Genomic DNA, 21,303 nt, shown 5'->3' on the forward strand with positions numbered 1-21,303 from the left:
ATTTGCTTGATTCTGAGTATCAGCTAACAGAGATTAAGCAACGATGTGGTTGTTAATCGAGATCAGGAAAGAGATCCGTAAAGCACCGGCAATACGGATACCATGGAATAGCTGAGACACTCCGTGCAAGACCAATGTAAAAGCCAATGTTCAGAGCTCTAGACAGTATAAGAACCTTAGAATTACAATCATAGAGCAGAACTTTTCGCAATTCTCTCCCACGAAATTGAGAAGCAAGAAAACAGCTGAAATCAACGACGATGGTCGACAAGGTCCTCATTTCGCACCTACTCCTAACCGCCCTCTTCATCACCACGGGCGTGGTCATTCTAGCGGCCAGTCTCATCGGAATACAAAAAGACAGCTCGGATACAACCTCAGTGCTCACTCTCATTATTCATGAATGTCCGCTTAGAGCCGGAGTCGCCAATGGCATCATGATTCTTGCGACATCCGCGCTCGTTATCCCGTCCACTCTTTTGCGCGAAAACCGATTCTGGCTTAAACTGCAAGCCGTTCTCATCATTTGCTGCGCCATTTTCACCTTTGTCCTCTCCATTGTTGTTTGGTTCTTCACTCTGAGTACGAGAGCGCGGCTCGGTGAGGTGTGGGCAAATCTGGACAGAGCCACTCAGAGTATGATTCAGCAAGAGGTACGTCCCTGCTCTTCAGATATTGCGCGTTGCAGTTTGAGAGGAAGGGGCTGATCGGTACCAGTTCTCCTGCTGTGGCTACTTCTCTAGTACCACACCGCCCAACTTCTTCGTGCAGGATGATACTTGCCCCAACCCCCTTGTCGCGGCGTCCAAACCGGGTTGCGTCGGTCCTTTTTCGAGTTTCGCAAACGAAGCGCTGGATATCATTTTCACGGCAGGCTTTGGTGCTGTTGGTGCGTTCTCTCCCTCTCCCCCTGGGGCTTTTTGTTTCTATTTGACTGTTCACTAACTGGTCGGCACGAAGCCGTTGATATGCTGCTCCTCATCTCCATCGCCGTGGTCCTCAAGGAAATCAAGGTTCGCGAACGCTACCGTCTCATTGATGCCAAGATTGGGAACAATGGCCTGTGAGAGAAACGCTGAGATTTCGTGATTGAACAAATCAGCCATACGCAGCGCTCCGCGCTGGATGATTTGGGTCGATTGATAAGAACGCCTCTAAATCCATAGACGAAAAATCAAAATTCCATCCCATGTGCATCGGCGGGAAGTCAATCATGTCCTCTGCCTTGGACTCCGAACTGGTGTCTCCGCTCGCGACGGTGTCGGGTACGGGTGCCATCAGATTCTGCCCGAGCGAATGGAGAAACGTTGACGTGTCAGGAGTTGGATGAGATGCCGGGAAAGGGAACTGGTGCGGATGCTGCTGGTGCTGTTGCGGATGGACTGCAGGATACCCACTAACGCCGCTCTCTGTCGAGAAACGGTCGGAAAAGTCGTGGACGTCAGCCTCAGCCTTAGCCATTTCCGGGAAAATAGCATTCATCATCTGCTCAATTGTTTGCATGGTCGTTGACTGCTGAGCATGGAGATACTGCCGACGCGGAATCATCTGTGCAAGACACCAGAGTCCGGACCGCACTGTCTGAAGATGCTGCGCTGCAGTATCGCGGTTGTGCATCATGTGAAACGCGATTGTGAAGCAAGCGCCTTCGAGGAAGAAACCATGATACTTGATATCCTGTTGTATATTATTAGAGAGAATTCCACACATTCAGATTGCCAATAAACTTACTTTGGTCAGATCATTTACTTGGTATGCTTCGTAGAGATACCGGACCAGGGAATGCGCCGCGTCCAGACAATACCGGCAGGCTTCCTCCAGCCAAGACGGCGCTGTCTGCTCGCTACCCGGCTCGCGCTTCAATTCTTGCCGCCATCGCGCACGAAACACGAGGAATGGCCGAAAGGTCAACAGAAGGATATAATGATACACTACCATCTGTAAGCATGGCCAGCACCTTCACCAGCCGAAGACTCTTACATGTCATCAGGATGCACTGGCAGATTCCAACCTCGCCGCTCTTCGCCGACGAGTCGAGCCCAAACTTCATGACTCCGGCTATACGGCGAGCGAAAGTCTGCAAATCGGAACGGATCTCGCGGGCGCATTTCCACATAGGAAGTAAAGAATCATGGCGCTTCCCGTAGATATTCTGCGCTGCTTTGTTAATGATGCGCGCAAACTCTGCCAAAGCCGATAAGAAAGGTTGCTCCGTAGGATCGGGGGTACAGATCTCGCTGGCGGAGAGGGATACTGGCCGGCCGAGTCCGAAGCAAATCCAGCTGTGACTGTAAGCAAGGAGCGTACCAATCCACATATCGATGGAACGAACCACTCGTAAAAATACAGGCTCCAAAAAGTCGCAATTTTTTCAGCGGCATCATCCTTGGACTGCTCGCCATGCAATTGTGTGTTTTTGTGTAGACCTGCTGCCACAGCCTTCCGCACAGCGGTACCCAGGTTCAGAAAGGCCGAGTTTGGCCTCGCGCGTTCCGACTGATAATGAGCGTAAAGACAAGTCAGTAAGATGTAGTTCCCTATCCACGGTTATGATTGACTTATCATCAACAACGGAATCTGGACCGCCTGGACATTAACCAGCTCATCGAATCCAGCATAGTTCGCTTTCGCCTTTCGGAACAAGAATTCAGCACGCTCCTCTTCCTCCAGCATAGCTGCACCCATAGCAAGTATCAGCAGAAGGATCGTGGCGTTCGGACTGTCCATGGACAAGTCGTCGGAATCACTGAAAATTCGGTTCAACCGCGCTCGGTATTCGTCCTTTGTCACGAAGGGAGTCATATGGTAGAACGTCGACAGATACCGTTCGAGACACTGCCTAGCAAATGAAGGATCGATAAACAGCAACGGTGAGTTGAGATTCACGCCAGGAACGTTCTGGTTTCCTGCAAGATCTCCGAAAAACAGGCGACGATGGCTAAACAGATCCAGACCCGGACCAACCTCCTCAACTTCCTGCCCTTGCTCCGTGGTGCTTCTACCTGCGGCTTGGTCCGCCCCCACGAGCTGGCGGTACATGAGTTGCATCAGCGAGAAGTTCGATGATGGCCCATAGTACAGCTGGACGACACACGACGGAGATGCCTCGTGGGTCGCCGTCACGCTGTGCTGAAGGATCCTATTCCTGACGGCCGGCCCATGAACCGCGAGAGTTTGTTCACCTGCCGTCGTCGACCCTACCGATCCCTCGTCGTCGCCGATGCCATCGTCTTCCCGCTGCTCCGGGGTAGTACTCGCCTTGGACGCGACCAGATCCCGCTTTCGTCTCCGCTGCCGCACAAAGCCCCGATACAGGCACTCCGTTTGTCGCTGTCTACAATGCTGACAGGGCTCTCCGCCGTCGCAGCGGATTTTCCGCCGCCGACACTCCTGACATGCCTTGGAGATGCGCCAGCGCGGAGCCGAGTCTCCTCTCATGATGGCAGGTTCCTGGCCTCAATGACCACATGAATGGAAATAATCTGCCATCGTGCATAAATTTCTCAAAAAGTTCTGTTGACAATGGCCATTAAACTTCCAGCTGGTCGCATAGGCTCGTCAGAGAGCGCGTATTGACCAATTCACGTGAGGTTTAGCCCAACCGTAATTGTGTCCCCGAGGCATGGATCACAGCAAACATAGCTAAGATCTACAGTCACGTGACCAACGCATAACGGAAGCCTAACTAGAATTGGTATCGTGCGAGTGCCACATTAGGCCTAGATTACGGCGTATCGACTCTTACGAGGCTCGTGCATAACAATAATCCCTGCTCAGAAGTCCTCGACCTCAGCTTGGCGGTCTTCAAACCTCAAAAATTCATCATCCCGTGCCTCATCTCCCAGGATAATTTTCCATGCGGCCTGCACCGCATCAAGAATGTTGTCATCAAAGGACAAATCCAAGCTGGGTGGCGGAAAGAAAAGAACATTTTCCAGCTCTGGACTCCGGATGATCTCGCCGGAAGTGCCGGAAGTGCCGTCAAAAATTCCTAGTTGAGTGTAGCGCAAAGACCAAAGCACAGTGGGCGCCACAGCGCTGTAATGGTCAGTAAAAACCTGCAGAAGCCGATTGACTGCGGTTTCTAGAAGAGTATGGCCTTCCTCTCCGGGAACCGCAACACTCCCATATACGACACCTGTAAGAAAGCCAGGTTAGCAGCTGCTTGAACCTAGACATGAACAAACACGCAATTGAAAAATATCTTCGTCAGGCTGTCAGAGGTGTAATGATGTTTCATCAATGCGAAACTCAGGCAATGTAGATAAGGTTTTGATTGGTGATCATCATTGAAGAAATCGAACGGGATCAAACGGAAACACTTACACTGTCCTTCAGGGCATTCACCCGTGTCGCTGGAGTGAACGAGTAGATATACTGGAGTGGTGTTACCCTCTGCAAGCTCCTCACCAGGAACAAACACAACAGCTCCGGCAGGAATCGGGCCGCCTTCCGCCGTCACTGGGAACAGGCTTTCCAAAGGTGACGATACAATCGAGATTGACCGCGATACCTTCGTCATTGACGGCATACGGGTATTTTCCGCGGCGGGCAAATCCCATGCCGAACCGACCACAAATTTACTGCGGATAGTTTCTCCGTCAGACAATTGGACAAGCAGCCCTTTGTCGTCATTACTCGCTTCCAATTGAATGGACTGTACGCCTTTATTCAGCACGTAGACGCCGCCACCAACAGCGAGCGCACGACAAGCAACTTGGGCAATTTCGGAACCGCCGCCCCATTTGGTCAGTAAGCTGCCAAAGCCCGGCCCGAATACACCTATGGAGGTGATGTGCCTAGTAATGCGAGGGATTGCGAAGTCCGCGTTGGTCTCCACCAGGCTTCGTTGGCTCATTGAAAGAGAAAGAAGGGGATCATGTAGCTCTGCTGGAACCTGGAAGTTGGTAGACAGGTAGTCTGGAAGAGGTAAGTGTAGGTTTGGTTGAATTGGAGACGTGCCATTGTCTCCCTCAGATGAGGGATTGACAATATTCCTGAGGAATTTGATGGCCATCCGCTTCGACTTCATGCCGATCGTGTCATCTGAAAAGATATCCTCACGGCTACTTGGAACTCGTTGGAGACATTTACCACCAGTGTTTCCAGCGGTGGAGTTTCGTCTGTAGATCCACCAACTCCCTACGGCCTGGAACTCCAGCTGTCGGTAGACTTTTGATGCCACCAGGTTTGGGATAAGCCGCGACCGAGCATATATCAAAGCAGGAGACAACGATAACGTGTAGTTCCTTGACTTGGAAAGTGCCCCCGCTTGTTCCGGGATATCAGATGGTATGTAAACAGATGCATCTTCAAAAGGATCACGTCTAGGTTCTAATATGCGCCAATTGATCAGCACTTCAAACGAAACCGAAGAGAATCTGCTGAACGAACTCACCATTGCTTATACGTTTGGCCCATTTTTCTGCTTCCTGTAAACTAAATGCGGCCTCCGGACCCCCATAGTAAGGGTTTTTATCCACATGAAGTACCTTCTTACCTGACCGGGACAGGGCACTGGCCAAGTCAGCAGCGAGACCTGCAGTGACACGAGCGAAGTCAGCCACTCACAGAGCGAGAAGAGACTGTGCCAGGCCTGTCCCGGATATTGTCACATCCCACTCCGTGTCGGAAAGTGACTCCATGTCTTTGGCGACCGGATTGATTCTGAATCTAAATGCGTTCTAGAGGAAAGAGTAAGTGATACCTGGGGACTGGGTTGGTTGATGGAGTTTGTGGGAGTGGGTGGTGGTCAAAGAAAAAAAGTTTCAGTTATCTGCGAAAATGGCACTAGTTAAAAAAGCTCGCCTAGTGGATCACGTGACAGCCACTCACTGAACAAAGCAGTCTGCATCAGTGAATAGCGTGAAATTCTGAATCATTTTTGCTGTTGACGTCTCAGATTACTATTCTTTGAGAACATATTCAGATAATAGCAAATTTGATGTCTGCTTGTGAAGTATAAACACAGCGCAAGCAATGTTGCCAAGCGCAACTTGTACACTGTACATCTTCCAACAGGAAGAGAAACTAGACCAAATACAGCTAGTCCACTTTTTCCAGCATAAAACCACAACTTCGAATCTTGATCTTTCTGAATCCACACCACTCCCAGCGTTCTACGCAGACATGCTGTACTCGACATTGGCAGTTTTGTCTATTGCCGATGGCACCTTCATTGGCGCTATCGCATTGGAGTGGTAGATAGACATTGTCACGTTGTATCTGCTGCTCTGGATGGAAACAAATGATGGGAGCGGTTCGTTCGCAGTGATACATATACCTGCCGAGCTATTGAAGATCATTGGTCTTTGGTGTCGGTATTCGAATTGGAATCATGGGCAGTCCTGCTGACTGGTGACTGATAACTGACACCTCCTGGTATCTATCACCAGTTAGCATTGACCTGCTCGTCCAGCATGGAGGTAGTAACACACGTGCCTGCTGTATTCAAAATTTGTACGAGACGCAACACTCAACAGCCTGTAGCCATCATATTTGCAGTCCGGACACAAATAGAATCCTCTCACTCTTCCGTTTTCTCTTCCAACACTCTGGCCCGGATGATTTTGACGGGATCAACCGGTCGGTCGTCGGCATCCGTCTTGACCAGCCCCATGCGCTGAATCACTCTCATGCCACTCTTAACCCGACCAAAAATCGTATGTTTGCCGTCCAGCCACGGAGTGGGAGCGAGAGTAATGAAGAATTGGCTGCCGTTGGTGTTTGGGCCGCTGTTGGCCATGCTCAGAACACCAGCCCCGGTATGCTTCAATCCGGGATGGATCTCATCCTCGAACTTCTCGCCATATATTGAGCTGCCTCCTCGTCCGGTGCCGGTTGGATCGCCGCCTTGAACCATGAAGTTTGGAATGATACGATGAAAGATGGTGTCGTTGTAGTAGCCACGCTGGGCCAAAGTCGCAAAGTTTTTGCACGTCTGAATAAAGAGGCGCAAGGGTTAATCTCCTGCAATGATCATGGGAGCGACGCGGGTTACCTTGGGCGCATGGTTATTGTAGAGCTCTACGACGAAAGTGCCCTGTTGCAGAGTTAGCTCATGCGCGCGAAACTACGTAAAGAACTGGAGCGACACGAACCATTGATGTGTCGATCGCAACATCGGTTGCCATTTTGCTTTTTGGGGCAACGGAATCGATTTTGCACCTCAAATGTTGTAGGCTGAGCAGTAAGAACTGCGGCAGATTGCGCTGAGGGGAAGACTTGGAAGGATCGCTAAATGAGCTTGGGAGAGAGACCAGATTTAAATATCTTGCGACTTCGATCGCTTGAACTTTCAACACCACACCTCAAACCACTCCTTCTTCCTTTCCTGCCTCACCACCATGGTTCTACTTCTAGTAGACTAGCCAATCTGGAATTTTGAAGTTTGAGGTTCTGCTCCTACGCTCAACTACGGTTCCATTATGTCGGGCGTCACTCTGCTTGAAAGTGTCGCCGCTTGGTTCAAATACCTTGTCCCCATTAAACCCATTCTTGTGTCGGAGATTCATTTGATCCTCTCTGCGGTTTTACCAATTTATGCAGGCGCTCATGCCTCCCTATCTCGACCGTCGTCTGCCGCCAAACCTCCTAAGAAGTCTGAGGACGAAAGCGATGAAGACGAAGCACGGGAAATCAAACAAAAGCTGGAAAGCTTGGAGCCATCAGATGCGATCCTATTCCCGCTGATGGCTGGTATCACCTTAGCTGGGCTCTACCTAGTCATTGAATGGCTTCGCGATCCAACCATATTCAATAAGGCGCTCAACATCTATTTCTCAATCATGGGCTTATTTTTTGCGACCTCCTTCGTGAGAGATGGGTTGATGGTGATGCGGTCTTGTATCTTCCCTTCAAAATACAGTTCCAGGGGTCGCTTGTGGAAAGCGAATCAAGCACAACGGACCTTCATTGCTCTGGAAGATGCAGAGAGCTCGAGCAAGTCAACCGTCCCGTTTCGCAGCTCGCCCCTTCCGGGTATTTTCGGTGCGATCCCATTACCGAAGCAAATTTTGAACTTTCTGTGGGCATGTCGTAGAGCAGCTTATCAGAAGATTGTCTTCCGAGCTTTTGTGCGCGGCGCCCTCGACGTGAAATCGCGTCTTAGCCTCGTCGATCTAGTAGGAGCAACCGTGGCTATAGTCTCAGTTACATACTTTGTCTTCGTTGAGAAGTCGTGGTGGTTGACTAACCTACTCGGATTCAGCTTCTCCTACGGGTCACTACAGTTCATGTCTCCTTCCACGTTCGCCACAGGGTCACTAATTCTCGGCGCACTATTCCTCTACGATATATACTTCGTCTTCTTCACGCCGATGATGGTGACCGTGGCCACAAAGCTGGATGTGCCCATCAAGCTGCTGGTCCCACGGCCTCCCGGCCCCAAAGAAGAGCCAGATAAACTGGCCTTGTCCATGCTTGGCCTGGGTGACATTGTCATCCCAGGAATGATGATAGGCCTGGCCCTGCGCTACGATCTCTACTGCTATTATAGGCGCAAAGGGATTGAGAAGGCAAAGATTACAAATGCGAAGGAGGGGTTTATCAAGCCAGTCTACCAAAAAGCTACCGGCAGCTGGGGGGAGCGGCTCTGGACACGGCGGAAGCCATCTCACGATATAGTCCTTCATCCGCCCTACCCTGATGCCCAATCATTCCCAAAGCCTTTCTTCTACGCTGGTTTGGTTGGCTACATCATTGGTATGGTTGCAACGTTGACGGTGATGTCCTACTGGAATCACCCGCAACCTGCCTTGCTTTACCTTGTACCGGGGGTCCTTGGCTCTCTGTGGCTCACTGCTGTGATTCGAGGCGAATTGGCTTTGTTTTGGTCCTTTGTCGACACCAATCCAGACGACGATCACGATGATAAAAACTCCAAAAATGATGGAGACAAGGCAAAAGCTGCCGACAGTGAAAGCTCCGGGCGCAGTTTCTTCGCTCGTCTTTTGTCCGGCGAGGCTGATATATTCCCAAATATTTTTGGAGCGAGTGACAGGAACAATAGCGAGAGCCAGAAGGAAGTTGAGAGCCACTCACCAGAGCTCGTGGAGCAGAGGTCGGAATCCGCAGTTGGTGAAAAGGACCGGGCATCGACAAGCTCACCCGCGACCGGAAATGAAACGAAAGAGTCAAGGAAGAGCTCCAGCGGCAAGAGAAAGGACAAGGAGCTGATAAAACTGTCAATTTCCCTTCCTTGAAATCACGTTTGTGTTTTCGAATAATCGAGAAGGCACGTGGCCGTTTATTTTCCTCTCGATGTAATATATTATACAATAGTATTCTGGCATCGCGGATGTTAATTTCTACTCGGTCTGCCGCTGAATCCAACCATTATTCTGGCGTATCATTAGCTGCTACTACCGCTTGCAACGCCGATATCATAAGATGTTAGCTCCCTCCAAAATCGCCTTGACCTGTTTCCACCTCTGTATTGACACTTCCACGAGCTCTCTCAATTCTTCCTTGCCAATGGATATCCCTCCAACTTTTTCTATACTGATGATTTTGGCTTGTGACCTCTCTAGATCCTCACCAACAACAATTGACACCCGCTCTTCACACAGGCTCTCCTCGAACCCGTCCGGATCCGCCAGTATCCATCTTTCTGACTTTGCCGAACCTGAGTTCTTTTCGGAGCCTGCCTCAGGAATAACAGTTGCTCTCCAGCTCGCCGCGGCATCGGCCTCAAACACAGAGTAGGAACTCGCCACCGGTATTCCTCGAAGATTTAGAGTCCTTGCCTCCGACACTTCATCTGAGCAGAGGATCATCTCGTTATCTGTATCCCACCACGCCTTTGGCAGTTTCGTGTCTCGCAAGGCTGCCACCACAGCAGCCCATGCTGCGTCCAGCGCATTCCCAGCAAGAGAGATCATCATGACGTCGATATACAAGACCCAAAACCCACGGATTTCGGGCTTTGGTCGACCAGGAGCACTGTCCTCCTCTTCCGTTTGCATTCGATCCTCCTCAGCTTTTTCGCGCTCGATCGCGTCGAGGTCGGGCGGTTGGTACCAAATTCGCAAATCTTCCCCTCGAACTAGCCGAGATGTATGTAACAGGGAGAGCAATTTGTGTGATAGTGATTGTGCGAGAGCCGACGGCGGAGCACCAGGGATAAACCCGGGCGCGCAGCCTGTGCTTAAGGAGAGATTTGGAACAAGGAGATTGAAATCCTGAATTTCGCTATCATCATCGTCTTCATTCTCATCTGAACCCTGCGTTCTCCTTCGTTTCCGTGCTGTCGACGACGAGGAAACGCCCCACGACGGAATATCACTGGTTTGTAATATATCGGCTCGTACACCGCATACAGCAACCGTATCGCCGATACGAACTACCGCGCTCCCATTTGTATTTGTCAGCGAGCCAGCGTTGACGGAGAATGGGCGAAACTCCAGCGGCTTCCGACCGTTGGCCCGGATTGGACTCTGATTGCTCGACGCAGGAGGGGAGAGATGGGCGAGGAGGTAGGCATGTGGCTGTAAGCGGGCAAACTGCGAGGGGGGGAGCGAAAGAGAGGGCACTGCCGGGGCAGATGCAGGTTGACCCTCTGCAGCGATCATGATTCTCAAATTCGGAGTCGTCTCAACTGCCAATTGAGTTCAAAAGTCGTCTATCAATGCAATGCGGCAGAATAATTTCGACGTGAAGGCGGTGAGCAAACCCGATCTGTAGAGTCACGTGTTGATAAGGAGCTTGTTTGGATAACCTAATCCTTATCAGCGAGAAAGAAGGGCTCCGCGTTCAAGATCAACAAAACATCATACGGAGCTGCGGGTGCCTGCAGGGCTCTGTCGTATCTCGGATGAGTGCGCGTAATTGGCGGGGAATTCGAATACTGGGGGCAATCAAAGCTTGTGCAAATTACGCTACTCATGCTACGAGCACCACCATTTCCAAGGAATTGAATCCAATATTTTGATCCAGCCTCTTCCGCATGCTATGAGTCAGTGCTGAGAATTGCCTGTTTTAATCGCGATTATGAATTCTTCGTCGATTCCTCTGCCTTGAAATGACGCGCTCACAACCGGTGGGATCTGGGTGCTTTGATATAATCGGCTCGTTGCCTCTCGAGCTTCTCGTTCAGGTCGTGGAGTATCTAGATCCGGCAGACATTGTTCGAAGCCAGAGGGTACGCACTGATCACTGGTTAACTCTCGATAGAAGCCATTAATCCTTACAGAAGTCATCCTAGGTCTCGAAGCGATGGCGCACAATATTCTCGGGGGAGCGAGTCATCAAGAGTGCTCTGCATCGAACACTTGGATTCCTGAGTTTGGACGGCAAGGATGTAGCTGTCGACGACGCGATGATATTTTTTCAATGGCAGCATGGTTTGCAATGTGGTCGGCCACCTAAGAAGAGCTTTTTTCCCTGGCCGGACTCAGTGAGGAGTAGAGGAGCTATATACCATCTCCGACGGTTGTGCTATCGCATATGGGAAACTAACGAAGTTGAAATGTTGGATCTTGAGACTGGAAAGAAATCGAAATGGACCGACAAGGAGGCAGTGAGTGACCTTCGGACCTTCCGTCTATCTGATCGCTATCTTGTATTGGTGTGGCTGGAAGGGTATGAATCCCCATTCTCCTCTCTTGGTATTCTTCTTTTCAATATTTTGGGTTGTTGGTGATGTCTAACAGAAGTGCTGCAGACTTTTGACAGCGTGGGACATACACACATTGCAGAAACGAACAATAAAAATTGGTTTCTTCCCTGGTGTGATTCGTCTCGAGAAGGACAAAGTGGTCTTGTTCAGCACGGACTTCGATCCACCTCCCCCCATTTACATTTGGGATTTGACCGCGGATCAAGTTCATGCAATAGGCAGTTTTCGCGAAGGCAATGTGTGGCTGTGGCACATAGATCCGGATGATAACGTTCTCGTAACATTTGAAATCGATTGGGACAAACATCCGCCGGAGGTGCAGCAAACCAAATGGACGTTGACTGGGCAGCTTCTGAACAGGAAATTCTTTCACCTATCGCTGCCGGTCGAGATCCCTTTCCGACCAACAGAGGACCCCAGCCATCATACCTTTGGCAAAAAGACAGTAACCAGACTGTTTTCCCGAACGGATGGCGGGATCGCGATGATAGACCTCATATACAATCATGCCTTTGAAAAGCTCAACCTCCGATGGATCGACCACATCCTGCCTCTTAAGAGAGGTTATTTTATAAATGAGTGCGAGCATCTGACGCCTTACTTGGCTTACCAATATAACAACGTCCTTAAAGGGCTCGATATCTGCAACACCACGAACGGGACTAGAATCATACTACCGTATCAATTGGATATTCGAGAAGTCACAACTCTCGAGTTGCTCCACGAATCCGAATGCCAACCGAAAATTGACCGTGACGACGACGATGATGATGATGAGCTCGAAGACTTGGAATTAGAAGACGAGGAGCCTCATGCGCTACTCTTTGGTGATCAAGAGGTCCTTTGTCTGGCTAACTATGATGGCGTTCAACTCTGGTTCTTCAATCCAGATTTCATCCCTGACCTTCCAGAACTAGAGCGTTTCCTTCCAATGGAGTAAAAAGTGTTCATGTTCCTGGAATATAGATCATTAAATCCAGAGCTTTCTTCTTAACCAACCGCAAATCATGAAGAGCTTGTCCCTCCGCTGATTTACTCCCCTCGTTTATGGAGAATAACTGCGTAGTACACCGTGTATCATGAAGCAAGGCGTCTTTGCCTACCACAATCAACCTAGGTCCCAAATCATGTTTGGAGGATAACATCCACAGAAAACGACTTCCTGAAAAAAGCGCTCGCAGGCCTCAGTGATTTGCTACGACAGAGCTAACCAGTATGTCGTGCGCGAGTCTTGGACTATGTTCCAACCTAATCGCGAGGCGTGGTATTACTGGTAAAGAGTAGCTCTGCTTCCACATTTCTTGCAGCGTACTGAAAAGTCACTATGTCCAAATTGATGAAGGACTGAAGAATTCCTTCAGAGTCAGAATCTGTATGCTCAAATCGTTTGATTTATTTTCACCCGCCAAGAGAGGCTTGGATCACCTGAATTAGAATGCCATGCATACATACCTAAGTAGATGAGGGCCATTCTCCGCAGACCGCCCGTTCTGAACTACTCGAAATTGAACTTCTTAATTGGGTTAGGTAGGCAAAGCCATTCGGCTTGTGATGAGTGACTGATAAGATAAAAGTCACCCGAGAAGCCAAGAGTCGTCACTGTGTCGAGCGTCCAGGGTCTGGGAGTTCTGGATAAGTCAGCAAATTCGAAAACTCGACGTTTTTGATTGAGGATGGCCAAGGTTACGGAGAAAATTGGGAGTTTGCAAAGGAGGTAAATGGTTCTGGTCTTTTCGGCACTGGCCAGTCATAAGAAAGTGCCTGCAGGATGATCTCACGCTAGTGACGCTACTGCAGAGCGGACATGCCATCACTCGACAAGACACCCCTCTCGCGCTATGATTCGGCCGTGGGGAAGCAGGCGGCGCCAAACGCTGCCAGGTCACTCGTCAATCTCAAACCCCCAGACTCTCAGCTTCGACCTATCGTCTTGAGAGATGGTCCCGCTAAGTGGTGTCCGTCCATTGTCGGGTTGATCCTGCCGTAAAGCTAAAGGACAGGTCTAGCCGTTGAGTCTGGGGTTTGCATCGTGCCGGACCGCCTGAATGTGATATTCAGGTCCACAATTTCCCACAATCTGTTAAAACGCACAATTCATTGGAGAATGTTTGGAGGAGCAGTTGACATCTAGCCAATGCAAGCCACTCTCGGTTGAGGGACGTCAGTGCTCCCATTCGTCGTCCATCACACCGTGTCCCCTCGTTCAAAGAACCCTTGAACAGCGGTTCATTCTTCGCAGACATTCGCACTTTTAGTCCGGGCTGTACGCGCTTTGCGTGCTGGGGGGGCCAGCCCAGTTCACTTTATCAGGATTCTTAGCCGATATCCCGCTTGCAATTGCGTATATCTCTTGCGACTGTCCTTCTTGCATGAACATCTCCAGTTCGCGGGCAAAGCCCTCGAGTGTGTCGTTCACTTCCGAAGATTAGGCCCTACATCCAGCGTTCGGTCGCCGGAAGCGCCAGTCATTACAGACACGATCTCGTGAATCAGGACATTGCCGGATCGCAGTACGAGTACTTACCCTGACATGATGATTCGCGAGTTGCTTGTCCAGTCATAACTGGATTTTTCCTGAACACATCCGTTAACGGTCTTGAAATTGCCTCGCGACCACGAAATCAACCCAGAGCCGTTCCATCAGGTCCATGCATTTGTAGACCTTACATCTTACGAAAGCTGCCAGTCAGCTGTGCGACGATTCCCTCGATTTCATGAATAGACAAGCGAAGATGTTGGACACGATTGCTTCGCTGGCGAAGCGCCTCGATGTCCCGATCACCGCATCTACCACACCGGAGCAGGTGGACGAAATGCAGCAGGACCCATGGTCCCAATCAGGGAAATATGGCTACGCTTGGGTCTACTTCTGCGTTGTCCTCCTAGTTCTCATGGTGTTGATTCGAGTATACAATACTTGGGGTGATAGATTTCGAATCGCATTTCATAAGGAGTCTGTGTCTGAAACACATCATGCTGCTGCTTGGGCCTCGGAACAAGAATTGTCCAGCGCTGCTACAGAAAACTCCTCTCGACCGTTTTTCGCTTCTGGCTCTGCTCTCCAGACTTCAAATCTGCAAGAGTCGTCGTCGACGATGGCACCAGTGAACAACATTATTGCTTTCTTCCGATGGATTTTCTACCGGCCGATTCCTTCGATCAAGCTGGGCAAAGTTGAACTTGTCTTTCCGTCAATGGCAGTCACGGCGCTTGTTCTCGCGGCCCTGGCATTCACGACACTGTATTGCTTCCTTCCACGGCCTCTTTATTTCTCCAGCATTGCGTTGGGCTCCCCGCCTCTGGCCATCCGCGCCGGCATGATGGCAGTGGCCATGGTGCCGTGGATTGTCGCGTTAGCAGCGAAAGCTAGCGTTGTGAGCTTGGTCACCGGAATCGGCCATGAGCGGCTGAACGTTCTTCATCGTTGGCTGGGGTATTTGTGCCTGTTTCTGAGTCTCGTGCACATGATCCCTTTCTATATCCAACCCGTTTGGGAAAACGGTATCTACGAGTTCTTCCGACAGTCGCTTGTACCCTCTGGCACGAATATGTACATCTTCGGTACAGGCTTTGCGGCCTTTGCTCCACTCGCATTCCTCTGCGTTCACTCACTTCCATTTATCCGCTCCAAGGCGTACGAGCTCTTCGCATACATCCACGGACCTGTCGTGGCCATTTTCCTGGCCATGCTCATCTGGCATACGAAGAACTTCTTGATGTCGTGGGGATATATTTGGGCCACAATTGCCGTTTGGTTCTTTTCGTATTGCACCAGGGCCTTTTATCTGAATTGGTTCAGCCCACTACGATTGTCATGGTTGATTGGGGAGGAATGTGCGGTGACAATCCTTCCGGAGAATGCAGTGAAAGTGACAATTCCGACACAGATGAGATGGAAACCGGGACAATACGTATATCTGCGTATGCCTGGTATTTCGCCGTTTGAAAACCACCCTTTTACAATTGCGTCGCTCTGCAGCGATGACTTTCCGTCGACCTACGGCCCTGAATATCGAGATATGTCGCTCGTGTTCCGGCCTTTCAATGGATTCACGCGCAAGGTCCTCGAGACGGCACGGGCGAAAGGTCCGTATAAAATTTATCGGGCATTCCTTGATGGGCCTTATGGAGGTATGCAGCGGGAGCTGGCTGCATTTGACGATGTAATATTCTTCGCTGGTGGGAGTGGAATCACCGCAATTGCAAGCCAGCTCCTGAATCTAATTAAGAAGATGCGAGACGGCAAAGCTGTGACAAAGAACGTCCGTGTGATTTGGGCTCTGAAACGACCGGCGGCAATGGAATGGTTCAAGGAAGAGTTACGAATCTGCCGAGAATATGCGCCTCCCAATTCGGTACACTGCCGTTTCTTCTTGACCGGGGTCAAACAGGGCCAGGGGATGGACACTGTGGAAGAAATTCTTCATGGAGTCCCAAGCAAACGCACCTCGGCCTGGATCCGAGAGGAGGCCGGTGGCGACGAGGAACGGGAGAAAGCGCTAAGGGCGGAAAACGAGGACGCTATTACAGCACTTCCGGAAGCACACATTCATAACTCGCACTCCGGGTTGAATCGTTATCAACACCAATTTCAACCCGTGCCGATCCCCAAACCATACTACAACACCCCGGCTAGTGATCCCACGCCACAGGCTGCCCCAAGTGCTCACAGCACTCCGGAACAGAACTTCGCTGGTTTCGATTTTGGATTCAATCAACCGCAGCCGCAGCCTCAGCCCCAATTGCCCCCAAGCCCCGTCCAGTCCCGCAACAGCCTGACGCGGTTCGCCTTCCTCCCCCGCCAGAAACGCGATAGCTGGCGGACGGAATACGGCCGTCCTGATGTGGAGGCCTTGTTGCGCGAGTACTCGCGTATCTTCGGCCGGCGCGCATGCGTCTACGTCTGCGGCCCACCCAGCATGCGGATTCAGGTCACGAAGACCGTGGCTCGACTGCAGCAGCTGGTGATGACTGACCCGACTAAGGATGAGATCTTTTTGCATGCGGAGAATTACGCACTGTAACTTGCATTGCCATTTCCATTTTCCTTTGTCTTTTGTTTTCCATCTGCTTCCTGGAGCTGGTCGATACCCTGATGGCATTGTTAGATTCCTTATTCGTTGTCTGTGGTTTTTTTGTTGTACTGTATATATTTGTAGGCGTCAATGGAGTCGGCCTTTCCCGTCTCATCATCTCACGATTACTAAACTGCAATGAATGTGCGATGCGTAAGCTGCCCGACTGTGATTTTTAGGAGTTCTACATGAGCTAGTTCCGGGTATATACATCGACGTGCTGATATGCGTCCATGAAAGCGGGAACCATAAAAACACCATGCATATCAACGTCTTGAAGGCAGCGACAGCATCCCGTTATCACGCCACCTCCTCCGCCTTCCGCTTACGACTTTCATATTTAGGGGCCGTCGCGGACGACTCGTCGTCGCTGTCCAGTGAACGGCCGTCGTCAGCCAGGTGCCGGACGCCGTGGTCTTCGGGATCAGCATCAATGACTTCGACTTTTTCCCAGTCATCATCGTCATCGCCGTCAACATGTTTAGCATGTTCCTCTGCGGTGGAGTTCTGTTTTCGTGATGCCGACGAAGAGGCATTCTCTGTTTCTTCTTCCCACTCTAGATCTAAGCGGACGATCCTTGCACCACCTGGATTCAGACGCTTGTAGTATCCCTTAACGACATCGCCTTCGACGCGAAATCCGCGCGCCGTGTACCAGTGCAGTGCCTCGTCGTTTGTTTCATGCACATGGGCAGTCACGCTGCGGATATTGTAATGCCTTACTAGTGGGGAGACGCGGTACTTTGTTGTTGACTGCGACGGCGGCTCCGTGTACAGCAGGGAATGCAGCAATGATGCCGCGACGCCGTGCCCGCGGTATGGGGAAAGCAGATGCAAGGTCTGAATGTAGAGATTTGTCGGCGGAGAGCGGCCCTCTTCTTCTGCCTCAGAGAGCTTCTCTAACCGACATCGAATGCCGCCGATAACTTTATCGGTGTTTGCGCTCGCGGCGTTGTTTGCTGTCGTTGTTGATGTGGGGCCCTGCGCAAACGGATGGTCATGATATACCGCCACGCGAGACAGTGTCTTGATGATTGGATCGGTAACACATGCTGTATAGAAGGAGTTTGAGTACTTTATCGGCAGCAAGAGTCCCGTAATGCGGCTCAGGGATGCGATATGTCCAGTGCGCACAGGATCTATGGTGATTTGCGGATGCGGGGTTGGAAAACTGGAGAGGTTGGTGTCTGGGAAGGGTGTCGGCTTAAAATTTGGGTCGCAGAGTCCTGCAGATTTACTCGGATAGGATTGCGACGGTGACGATTGCGAGGCAGGTGGAAGAGACGGCGCGGGGAGTTGGATTGGGGGTTTATTTTGCGGTGGAGGGGGGGCAAACGAGGCGATTGGGCGGGACTGCCGCGATTGTGACTGCGCTTTGGAGAAAAATGAATAAGTCATGGTCGAAACCGTACAAAATCATCGCAGAGAAACATTGTAATGCTCAGATATCCAAGGCTCGAAGAACTTCTATTCCAACACTCTGATCAAGAGAGATTGTTCAGATAAGATCGCGTGGCATCTTATCAGTGAAGTAACATCATCCACGCTAACCAGATGTGGTTTACCCATAGCGTGCGATTACACTTTTTACCAAATATGGTATAGTGAATCCTCCCCGGCTTCCCTGAAGCTTGAACTGCTTCCGTTCAGGGTCTGCAGTCCGTCGCGTTTTCTTACGAGTCCATGACATTCCATCCAGCATCTTGTGTGATGCTGAACTGGTTCTGGAAAAAAAAAATTCCAGAGTTATTGGCATCGGCATAGATTTGCCTCGACTACTGGTGACTCAGAGTGCAGGGATGGCAGAAGTTCGGACGATTGGTGGAGTTATTCCATGCGCATCAGATCTGAACTTTCCAAGTTCTCACCATGAGAAAAATGGCCAAATTTCCATGTCTGCCCATAAAATACTCCAGGTCAATTATTAATCCGTGATCTAGGTGACCTTCAGCTGCAAGCAGTTCATTAATTATGCTTCGTAGATAGATTGAAGTTGCCCTGCAGATCATGAGTAAGCAGCCTCGTATTCACGTGCCTCAAGATTACCTAATCATTCTCCCTTTCTTGTCGGGATCTGACGATTCAAGAGCTTTGAAGAGTCGTTTTTTTTTTTTTTTTTTTTTTTTTTTTTTTTTTTTTGTTACGCTCTTTGTGCCATTCTCCTTGATAGAGCAGATTCGGACCATTGTAGTGCTGTGACAAAACTGGACTCATTACTGCTGAGCTCTTTGGAGCCGGAGAAGACGGAGTCAGGCCGAATTTTAGCGTAGGTTAGGCTGGAAGGGCCAGTCGGAGCCTCGGAGCCGCGGCGACTATCAGACTCGGCATCAATCTTCAAGTCAACCTGCAAACCGCGTCCCTCTCCGGCGAGCCGATTTGATCATATCTCCCGCGTCGTCTGTCTCTTGGAATTGCATACCTGTTGATTCAGGTGGTCCCGCTCTTATACTGTGAAATCCCGAAGGGTTTCTTGTTCAGTATGATTTCTGCTGTGTGCTCAAGCTCCGAGTCGGCTGCTGACCACTGCTCAGCTTCCTTTCATAGAGCTTGTGCAAACAGTTTCCGAATCTTGTCGCTCCTTTGTTTCTCTTCCCCACGTACGCCTGATAAATCGGATCGATCCTGGCCCCTTGTGCTCCGTTGGAATGCCGTGAATTGGCAAGCTCGCACGCCGACTTGGTCCCATCGCCATTCGACATTCATCGTGACCACGTTGTTGGATATAACGACAGTCACCGGTGTATTGTGATGCAACAAGCGAGAGCCACTATTTTGGATGGAACAATAGGCGTGAAATAAATGGTTGATTGAAGGGTGCAGTATCTCGGCGGCTGCTGAGCGTGGGTTCTGGTGAGTATACTCGTATGAATGCTGTCTCAATAGGCTATCATGCCATCTATTCGCTTGCTTCTTGATTTCTACATTCCTGCTCTGTCGAATTTTTACTCTTGTCCTCCCAAGAGGCGTTGTTTTCTTTTTGTTCCCTCTCTACACCTAATCTCCCGCCCCTGTCTTTAACTTATCTTCTATATTATCGCCATGTGTTCCTACATAATGTTCTCTGGCATCGATCTTGACACCCTCAATATCCTGCTTGACAAACGTGATGAATCATCTGACGATGAGGAAGAGGAAAACTCGACCACAGTCGCTTCAGACATGAGCGGCTCCGATTCCCCGCGCACCGAGGCAGGCCCTCGCACCATTCCGCAGGGGACAATTGCAGAGCTGGTAGGTTCTCTCGTTAGGCAATGTCTCGGTTGTTTCTGGGTCCTAACCGGTTAGACCAACAACATTCTGAATGACACATTCTATAACATTATCCACGATATCGTGGCAAAGGTACATCGAGATGAGAAGATCGCTCGGCAAAAGTCAGCAGTCACTTTGGCCCGCCAAAAAGCCGAAGAGGAAATTGCTCGACTTCGCGAGAGCGAGGGAGCGGGCAAAGCGAACAAACCGAGTGATATTGAGACAACCGAGGCATTGGAGAGCAAAGTCCGGGTAGAGACAGATGGCGCCATTTTCGACGGCGGAAAGGTGTACCTCAAAGGCAACCCTCTAACGACGACGAAGGAAATCATCTGCCCGCATTGTCGATTACCACGCCTTCTCTACCCGACCACGGGGGTTGGAGCCCGTCCTCCGCCAGATCCGTATCGGGAATATTGCTCGAAGCATCCAGTCATCAACAAGGCCGGGTTCGACGTGAATGGCAATCCCTTCGCAACAGACAAGCCGAATCCCAAGAAGAAGAAACACAATGTCAACACCAACAACAACACGCCGGGATCGAGCCCTCCGACAACGCCAGACGGTTCCTTCAAACAGCACGTACCTGAGAAAGTATCGTTCCCGACGGTTAAATGTCCAAACTGCCCGCGCTATGTCGTCGTCACCCGCGTCGCCCAACATCTCGATCGGTGCCTGGGGATATCGGGGCGGGGCGCTGGCCGTAACCGTACATCCCAAGATACCAACATGGCCAATGGTTCGACATCCGATCCCAGCACCACGTCCAAACCGACACCTGTTACTAACGGCACCTCGGCGCCGAAGCGTCCGCTAGTCGATGACGATCTCTCCCCGGTCAATCACAAGAAGAAGAAACTCACCTTGAAGAAATCGACAGGCACCAAACCTGCCGGGCCGAGTAAATTGAAGAACGGAACTACTCCAGATACGCTGGCGGCGATGGAGGCGGCAACAGAAGCCGGGGGTACGGATAATAAGATGTTTTCCGATGACGAAGAGACTAAACCTGAGCTCAATGGGGCTTGATTTTTATGCAGCGTCATGAAAGAACATGAGAATGTGCGTTGACAATTTTTGTGTTGACATGAATAACGGACGGGAAGGGAGGGGTTGTATATACCTTGTATGCATTTGGCAGCGGCGGTTTGGCACTGGGAGTTCTTGCATGGGCATCTGTTGCTTTGGTGGACGTAAGTCTTCGATGAGTACTGCTACTAACTTTTAATGACCTGTGAGATTTGCATGATACAAGGTTCATTTCATCCATTCATTCATTCGTAAGGTGCTATATATTCTGAATCTATGCAATGCGTTAGGAAGCCAATTGACACTTCAACGTATACAAACACTACATAC

General features: G+C 50.4%; 11 protein-coding genes across 11 annotated transcripts; 6 read left to right on the plus strand and 5 right to left on the minus strand.

Annotated features, from left to right (window-relative positions):
* Positions 1-260: 260 nt before the first annotated feature.
* VTN49DRAFT_2429 (uncharacterized protein) lies at positions 261-1,067 on the plus strand (the record flags this gene model as incomplete). Its single annotated transcript, XM_069410153.1, has 3 exons — positions 261-653; positions 718-889; positions 961-1,067. The coding sequence occupies 3 exons, from the start codon at positions 261-263 to the stop codon at positions 1,065-1,067; spliced, it is 672 nt and encodes a 223-aa protein (XP_069268987.1).
* Positions 1,068-1,098: 31 nt separating this feature from the next.
* VTN49DRAFT_2430 (uncharacterized protein) lies at positions 1,099-3,438 on the minus strand (the record flags this gene model as incomplete). Its single annotated transcript, XM_069410155.1, has 5 exons — positions 1,099-1,677; positions 1,732-1,931; positions 1,981-2,282; positions 2,333-2,508; positions 2,563-3,438. 5 exons carry the CDS (start codon positions 3,436-3,438, stop codon positions 1,099-1,101), a joined length of 2,133 nt encoding a protein of 710 aa, XP_069268988.1.
* A 335-nt stretch (positions 3,439-3,773) lies between these two features.
* Positions 3,774-5,645, minus strand: VTN49DRAFT_2431 (uncharacterized protein; the record flags this gene model as incomplete). The annotated part of the gene is made up of 4 exons (XM_069410156.1): positions 3,774-4,138; positions 4,327-5,334; positions 5,399-5,517; positions 5,572-5,645. The coding sequence occupies 4 exons, from the start codon at positions 5,643-5,645 to the stop codon at positions 3,774-3,776; spliced, it is 1,566 nt and encodes a 521-aa protein (XP_069268989.1).
* Positions 5,646-6,526: 881 nt separating this feature from the next.
* VTN49DRAFT_2432 (uncharacterized protein) lies at positions 6,527-7,133 on the minus strand (the record flags this gene model as incomplete). Its single annotated transcript, XM_069410157.1, has 3 exons — positions 6,527-6,940; positions 7,001-7,042; positions 7,101-7,133. The coding sequence occupies 3 exons, from the start codon at positions 7,131-7,133 to the stop codon at positions 6,527-6,529; spliced, it is 489 nt and encodes a 162-aa protein (XP_069268990.1).
* A 294-nt stretch (positions 7,134-7,427) lies between these two features.
* On the plus strand, positions 7,428-9,203 carry VTN49DRAFT_2433 (uncharacterized protein; the record flags this gene model as incomplete). Its single annotated transcript, XM_069410158.1, has 1 exon — positions 7,428-9,203. The coding sequence occupies one exon, from the start codon at positions 7,428-7,430 to the stop codon at positions 9,201-9,203; it is 1,776 nt and encodes a 591-aa protein (XP_069268991.1).
* A 180-nt stretch (positions 9,204-9,383) lies between these two features.
* VTN49DRAFT_2434 (uncharacterized protein) lies at positions 9,384-10,571 on the minus strand (the record flags this gene model as incomplete). The annotated part of the gene is made up of 1 exon (XM_069410159.1): positions 9,384-10,571. The coding sequence occupies one exon, from the start codon at positions 10,569-10,571 to the stop codon at positions 9,384-9,386; it is 1,188 nt and encodes a 395-aa protein (XP_069268992.1).
* A 449-nt stretch (positions 10,572-11,020) lies between these two features.
* VTN49DRAFT_2435 (uncharacterized protein) lies at positions 11,021-12,557 on the plus strand (the record flags this gene model as incomplete). The annotated part of the gene is made up of 3 exons (XM_069410160.1): positions 11,021-11,140; positions 11,204-11,580; positions 11,663-12,557. 3 exons carry the CDS (start codon positions 11,021-11,023, stop codon positions 12,555-12,557), a joined length of 1,392 nt encoding a protein of 463 aa, XP_069268993.1.
* Positions 12,558-14,349: 1,792 nt separating this feature from the next.
* Positions 14,350-16,641, plus strand: VTN49DRAFT_2436 (uncharacterized protein; the record flags this gene model as incomplete). Its single annotated transcript, XM_069410161.1, has 1 exon — positions 14,350-16,641. One exon carries the CDS (start codon positions 14,350-14,352, stop codon positions 16,639-16,641), a length of 2,292 nt encoding a protein of 763 aa, XP_069268994.1.
* A 351-nt stretch (positions 16,642-16,992) lies between these two features.
* Positions 16,993-18,090, minus strand: VTN49DRAFT_2437 (uncharacterized protein; the record flags this gene model as incomplete). The annotated part of the gene is made up of 1 exon (XM_069410162.1): positions 16,993-18,090. The coding sequence occupies one exon, from the start codon at positions 18,088-18,090 to the stop codon at positions 16,993-16,995; it is 1,098 nt and encodes a 365-aa protein (XP_069268995.1).
* A 156-nt stretch (positions 18,091-18,246) lies between these two features.
* Positions 18,247-19,441, plus strand: VTN49DRAFT_2438 (uncharacterized protein; the record flags this gene model as incomplete). Its single annotated transcript, XM_069410163.1, has 3 exons — positions 18,247-18,291; positions 19,124-19,169; positions 19,224-19,441. 3 exons carry the CDS (start codon positions 18,247-18,249, stop codon positions 19,439-19,441), a joined length of 309 nt encoding a protein of 102 aa, XP_069268996.1.
* Positions 19,442-19,851: 410 nt separating this feature from the next.
* Positions 19,852-20,973, plus strand: VTN49DRAFT_2439 (uncharacterized protein; the record flags this gene model as incomplete). Its single annotated transcript, XM_069410164.1, has 2 exons — positions 19,852-19,923; positions 19,978-20,973. 2 exons carry the CDS (start codon positions 19,852-19,854, stop codon positions 20,971-20,973), a joined length of 1,068 nt encoding a protein of 355 aa, XP_069268997.1.
* Positions 20,974-21,303: the final 330 nt, after the last annotated feature.

Source organism: Thermomyces lanuginosus, assembly GCF_041956635.1.
Source record: "Thermomyces lanuginosus strain ATCC 200065 unplaced genomic scaffold VTN49scaffold_27, whole genome shotgun sequence".
Lineage (NCBI taxonomy): Eukaryota > Fungi > Ascomycota > Eurotiomycetes > Eurotiales > Trichocomaceae > Thermomyces > Thermomyces lanuginosus.